This window comes from Acanthochromis polyacanthus, chromosome 16, assembly GCF_021347895.1.
Source record: "Acanthochromis polyacanthus isolate Apoly-LR-REF ecotype Palm Island chromosome 16, KAUST_Apoly_ChrSc, whole genome shotgun sequence".
Lineage (NCBI taxonomy): Eukaryota > Metazoa > Chordata > Actinopteri > Pomacentridae > Acanthochromis > Acanthochromis polyacanthus.
The window spans coordinates 37,900,760-37,906,887 of record NC_067128.1 but is presented as its reverse complement, the minus strand read 5'-3'; the positions used below and the strand labels follow the sequence as shown (position 1 = coordinate 37,906,887).

The following is a 6,128-nucleotide window of genomic DNA, read 5'->3' as shown; positions in this document are numbered from 1 at the left end:
TTCTGTGTTCTTCCCAGCCTGGTTCACCTTGTTCTTGTTAATCTTCCAGCAGCAGATTGCAGAGTAAACACTTGAGCTTATTTCTTCTGTTTACGGTCTGTCTGAAGAACACCTTGTTCTTTTTTCTCCACATCGGTCACATGTCTGTGACTCCAGCAGTCCTCCGCGGTTCTCGGCCTCCCGCTGCCCGGCAGAGCCTCACCGGAGCCGGCGGCGGCAGCAGGAGGAGGAGCCTGGAGGAGGACCGCACCTCCGGAGCTCCACCAATCCGAGCAGCAGCCGCTTCCTGCGGCCGCATAAAGAGCAGCTGATGCAAGAGCAGCCGCAGATAACAGAGGAGGAGAGGTGAGTGAGCAGTTCTTTGTTTAAATAGAGTTTATTATTATTAGTAATGAGCAGGGTTCATTCACATCTAATACAGTTTATTACTGTAAATATTAAACCTGGTTCATAGTTAGTTCATCTTATTATTATTACTATAATCAGCTGGTTCATCCTCTGAGGACTTTCTCTGGATCCTGTTTGTTCTGATTTGTCTGCTGAGCCAGGTTCTGGTTCTGGTTCTGGTCAGACCTCCATCCTCCTCAGCAGCGTGTTTCTGTTCTGGTTCTGGATTTAATCCTCTGGTGTTGATAAAGCTGTTTCTGGATCTCGGCTGTAAATCTGAATAGTGTTGAATGTTCGGGTGTGTGTCTCGGTGTCGGTCCGCCTCCTGCTCTGATTGGCCGCAGAGGCTCCGGTCGGACTATAAATCCGCTGCACCGCTCCGCCGGTTCTCTCTCGGCGCAGCGCTCCGGTAAGTCCCGGACGGAGGAGGAGGTTAGAGGAACCAGGGTTCTGTTTAGAGGAACCAGAGTTTTGTCTGTCGGTTCTTCCTGTTCTTTATGTTCTAACTCTGGTTCTGTCCGTGCTCCGTGAAAACTCGTCGCTGGTTTCGGTGGTTCTGGTCTGAGCTGCTGAGGTTCTGATCCAGTGAATCAGCTTTATTCTGATGGAACTGTTCAGTCTCTGCTGGTTCTGAACTCTGGACTGGATCCAGAACTCTTCTCTGGTTCTGAGTCCAGAGGTTTGTCAGGCTGCTGTTACATCAGAGTTCTGGTTCTGTCCAGAGTGAATGTGGATCTGTGTGACCCGGTACTGACCCGGTACTGACCCTGTGTTTGTGTCCTGCAGGTATCATCATGCCCGTCATCAGAACCCTCGGTACGGTGGCCCGACAGGTCCAGCAGGTCCAGCAGGTTCTGCCGCTAACGGTGGCGGTCCGGAACATCAGCTTCTCTCCCAGACAGGTGACGTCTGACGCCAGCTTCCACTCCGTGTCCTTCTCAGAGACGGACCACCCCAAGGTTCTGATCACAGGTACGGTCCTACTGGTCCTACTGGTTCTATTGGTTCTACTGGTCCTACTGAGAGAAGCAGGAAGCTGGACCCTCTCTGGTCTCCATGGAAACTGATTGTGGTCTGTTTGTGTGCAGGTGGACTCGGACAGCTGGGGGTCGGACTCGCCAAACTGCTCAGGTATGGACCAGAACCAGAACCCAGCAGAACCCAGAGAACCAGCAGCTGTCAGACTGAGTAACTGTGGTTTGTTTCCAGGAAGCGCTTTGGAAAGAACAACGTGATTCTGTCCGACATCCGGAAACCTCCGAGCAACGTGTTCCACAGCGGTGAGAGAACGTTCTGGTCTAGTTCTGGTTTTAGTTCTGGTTCTGGTTCCTCTCATGACGCAGCTCAGAGTCCAGTCTGACTAAAAGCTGAACTCTGATTGGTCGACCTGCTTCCTGTCAGAGTGAAGGTCATGGATGATGTCATCGTCGGTCCAGATCAATACGTGACGTCGATCAGCTGATCTCTAGATGACGCTCAGAGACAGACTCAGACCCACAGAGTCGTTCACTCAGACAGAAGTACTACTGAATTATTTATCTATGTTTATTATTCATTCATATTTAATATTAGTTAGAAACCAGCAGAATGAAACCCTGATAAACATTCACTGATAAATCTAATAAAAATAGACATGAGGAACCTTTAAAGAACTTCAGACTGAAGAACCATCCTCTACACACAGATGTTCTTCAGTTGGTGATGAGCTTTGAAGAACCAGAGAACCTTCTGAAGAATGCTTTATTGTTGTTGTTCTGAGTCCATCTAAAGCCAGATGTTCTCCTCAGGTCCCTTCATCTACTCAGACATTCTGGACTACAAGAACCTCCGTGAGATCGTGGTGAACAACCGGATCACCTGGTTGGTCCACTACAGCGCTCTGCTCAGCGCGGTGGGAGAAGCTAACGTAGCGCTGGCTCGCTCCGTCAACATCACTGGTAGGTCGGTTCTGAAGGTTCCGTGTTCGACAGGATGTTCTTCTTCTTGTTCTAATGGACTGTCTGGGTTCTTCAGGACTTCACAACATCCTAGACATCGCAGCAGAACACGGCCTCCGTCTGTTCGTTCCCAGCACCATCGGAGCCTTCGGACCCACCTCCCCTCGGAACCCGACTCCGGACCTTTGTGTCCAGAGACCCAGAACCATCTACGGGGTCTCCAAGGTCCACGCCGAGCTCATGGGAGAGGTGAGAACCCAGAGAACCAACTGTACCGCCGTTAAATTAGCGATTATCTCAAGTTTAGTCCAGAAAATCTAAATCTAATCTGATGATCTCTGGATAAAACCATCAGATGTTTGGTCTCTAAGATCAGAAGAACCCTTAGATGTTTGGTCCGAAGATCTTCAGTTTTCTGTCAGAGGAGAGGAACCAGGAAGTGTTCAGACTGAAGTTGTGCAGTTGTTTTTATGAGAACTAAAGAACAGACAATGAGAACAGCTGGAGGTTAGTTAGAGGTTCTAGATGTTGTGATGTTGTGGATCTTCTGCTGTCTTTAACTGATCTCCATCCATCAGTATTACCACCATCGCTATGGTCTGGACTTCCGCTGCCTCCGTTATCCAGGAATCATCTCTGCAGACTCCATGCCGGGAGGCGGCACTACAGGTAAGACCAGGAGAACACTCGGGTTCCTGTCTCATGTAACCGATGTTCCTCAGAGGAACAGGACTGTTGCATTTCTGGATCCTCAATAACTGATGTGGTTCCTCAGACACGCCCACATCCTGCAGGAAGCCTCAGATGTTCTGTCTGATCTTTTCTCCAGACTACGCCGTGCAGATCTTCCATGATGCCATCAAAAGTGGGAAGTTTGAGTGCAACCTGAAGCCGGACACGCGGCTGCCCATGATGTACATCGACGACTGTCTGCGGGCGACGCTGGAGGTGATGGAGGCGCCGGCCGACTCGCTCAGCATGAGGACCTACAACATCAATGCCATGAGCTTCACGCCTGAGGAGCTCAGCCAGGAGCTGCAGAAACAGATGCCGGAGCTGGAGGTCACGTATGACGTGGACCTCGTACGGCAGGCCATCGGTGAGAACACACCAACATCTACTGACAGATGAAGTTTATCTTTTTAACTTTATCAGCTGTAAACACTCAGAACACCAAAGAATGTCCTCAGCCATCACTGAGGAACGTTTCTCTGAGTATTTATGAAACATAAAACCATCCAGGAACCATCAGATGTTAGACTCTGGACTACAGTCTCCTCATCCTGGAGATGTTTGTCTAGTTTAACCCTCTGCTGTGTGGGAACACTTCCTGCAGTTCATCCTAGAACTCTCCTTATTTACTGGATGTGCAGAACTTCAGGTTTGTTTTTGGACAGTTTTAAAAAGACGAAAATATCCCAAAGTTTGATGAAATAAGCTCAGCTCAGATTTAGTTCATTTTTCCTGATGGACCAAACGTCACACACGATGCATTCAAAGACCGTCTGACTGTGACTCTAAAAAAGCTGAAATTTTGGTGTTTTTTTCTTTAAGAAATCAAACCTTTCAAACCTGACAGCAGGTTTTGGGTTCAGAGGGTTCGAATCATTTGTCCTTTAAGTGTTAAAATGATTGTTTTTTAAATAATAAAACTCTTCATTATTGGTCCTTTAAATAATGAAGTTGTTGGTGTTTTGACCTGTAAGTGTTAAAATTCTTCATGTTTTGTTCTCTAAGTATTAAACTTCACCGTTTGTCCTGTAAGAGCTGCTCTGTGTCCTCGCTGTGCCTCTGAACCTGTTTCTGATCAACTTCCTGTCCTCCAGCCGACAGCTGGCCCATGGACTTTGACGACTCCAACGCCAGGAAGGACTGGGGCTGGAAACACGACTACGACCTTCCAGAACTGGTCCAGACGATGCTCAACTACTTCGGAGTAGAAACCCGGATGGTTCAAGCCAGCTGAGGTTCTGAGGCGGTTCTGTGTACGTAAAGACTGACCAAAGAGAACGGAGCGCCTCCTGCTGGTTCCGTCTCTAAACTGAAGGGCTCAGCTCCAGAAGCTCCAGCGGGTCGGACCTTCCTCCCGCTGACTCTCTGCTCTCTTTCCTCTTCCTGCTCGCAGGTTCTGGTGTCAGTTTCAGGGATTCTAACGGGCCTGAAGACGGCCACGTGCATGTCGAGGGATGTTCTGTTTCTACCTGCAGGTTCCTTCCTGGTTCTACCTGGAATGTCTGAGGAGGGTCAACATCCAGGTTCTGCTGAAGCTCAGTCCAGTTTGTCCTGAAGCACTTTAGAAGGAAGGAAACTCTGCAGGTTCTGACAGACGACCCGACAAAGATTCTTCACTCAACTTATTTATTCTGTCGCTGTGAAACGTGAGGGAGCTTCAGCAGGAAATCTTTTCTAAGCTCTGGTCTTCAGTGTTTCTGTCTGTGTTGTTCTGGTTCCATGAGGCCACTCGGTGGTTCTGGTTCTGTCTGTTCTGTCAATCACACGATGAGCTTTGACAATAAAACTTTTTTCATGTTCTTCTGCTTCTGTCAGTTTGTTCTAGTTGAGTTTGTCTCAGGATGGAGATGATGAGAACATCCTGACCTGTAGAACGTCTCCATCCATCTGGAGTTCATCCTGTTGGTTTAGAACATTCATTCATCTGGAACCATCTTCAGATGTTGTTATTGAAGTGTGGAAACCATGAATGAAGAAGAGGAGGAGCCGTGGGGACCAACATCCAGAGTGAAGATGTTTGAACTTAAATAAAAACAGATTTTCATCCAAAGCTTTAAAACAGGAGAAATCTGGAACCTGAAACATAGAATAGAATAGAAGAGGTCTTTACTGTCAGTGTTACAGAAAACAACACTCAGCATTAAAATAAACTCTGTAAGGTAACTTGAACACAGTAATAATAAATAGGACCCAGATATGTAAACAGTTCATGGTTAGAGATCTGCTCTATGCAGGATTACTGCCCTGAAACATGAATAATACACCTGTGGTCATGTGACATCATCATTCAGTGGGAGGAGCTGAACTCTGACAGGTTGGACATAAAATCTGTTTGAGTCTGTTGGTTTTGGTTCTAAGAGGAACGTCTACCTGAGTGCTGGTGTAGAGGTCTGTGAGGGCTCCCTGGGTTCTTCAGGGATGATGGTGGCTGTCTGAGGGCAGGTGGGGGTAGCCTGTAGCAGTGAGAGGGTAAAGATGGGGTGAGAACCTCTGCCAGCTGTGAGATCATGACTTCAGCGCTCTTCCTGTGACACCGGTCTGGGCCGGTCCGTCGGTCCGTCGGTCCGTCGGTCAAAACGAGTGAAGAACTGGTTCAGAGTGTCGAGGAGAAGGTGAAGTCTGACATCATCTGACTGTCCTCACAGCTGCTGAGTCTCCTGACCTCCTGCCTGATGTTCCAGGTGTTGTTGATTGTATTTACGCTTCGCTGTGCACTGAAAGCCTCATTCAGATCTCAGATTAGAAACTGCTGGTTTCATTCATTAAATTCAGGCTCCACAGCAGGAACTCAGTGGAACTAAAGTGAGGTTCTTTGGTTCCTTCTTCCATCTCCTTCAGACTGGGACTCATCTGGTCAGCCAGTATTCTGTTTCCTCCTCAGACCTTCATCTAGAAAACTCTGATATTTTTGTTTTCCTTCAGACGGAACATAAAGAACGCTGTCAGAATCAGAACTTCATTTAGATGGAACGGCAGCGTTTAATGGTTTAGAGTTAACAGACTTCAGGTTCTTCTGTTGGTGTCTGAAGATGACTTCCTGTCGTTTCTGTTCTCGTTGGAACATGAAGGTTT

The 6,128-nt window shown here is 47.8% G+C and overlaps 1 protein-coding gene across 3 annotated transcripts; it reads left to right on the top strand.

Moving 5' to 3' along the window:
- Positions 1-220: 220 nt before the first annotated feature.
- Positions 221-4,855, top strand: tdh (L-threonine dehydrogenase). Of its 3 annotated transcripts, XM_022214613.2 has the most exons (10): positions 221-345; positions 1,174-1,359; positions 1,476-1,518; positions 1,597-1,667; positions 2,175-2,324; positions 2,401-2,573; positions 2,903-2,993; positions 3,154-3,423; positions 4,151-4,309; positions 4,450-4,855. In XM_022214613.2, exons 2-9 carry the CDS (start codon positions 1,182-1,184, stop codon positions 4,288-4,290), a joined length of 1,116 nt encoding a protein of 371 aa, XP_022070305.1. In that variant the 5' UTR covers positions 221-345; positions 1,174-1,181; the 3' UTR covers positions 4,291-4,309; positions 4,450-4,855. The 3 variants fall into 3 exon arrangements, with proteins under 3 accessions (XP_022070305.1, XP_051792926.1, XP_022070306.1); XM_051936966.1 differs by having other exon boundaries at positions 321-345; positions 4,151-4,855; XM_022214614.2 differs by lacking the exon at positions 221-345 and adding an exon at positions 483-796 and having other exon boundaries at positions 4,151-4,855.
- Positions 4,856-6,128: the final 1,273 nt, after the last annotated feature.

Excerpts from the sequence above, each read along its gene's own strand:
- tdh (XM_022214613.2), top strand. The coding sequence starts at position 1,182 with ATGCCCGTCATCAGAACCCTCGGTACGGTGGCCCGACAGGTCCAGCAG. Across the intron at positions 1,668-2,174 it reads GAGCAACGTGTTCCACAGCG|GTCCCTTCATCTACTCAGAC; the intron begins GTGAGAGAACGT and ends TGTTCTCCTCAG. Across the intron at positions 2,325-2,400 it reads TCGCTCCGTCAACATCACTG|GACTTCACAACATCCTAGAC; the intron begins GTAGGTCGGTTC and ends TGGGTTCTTCAG.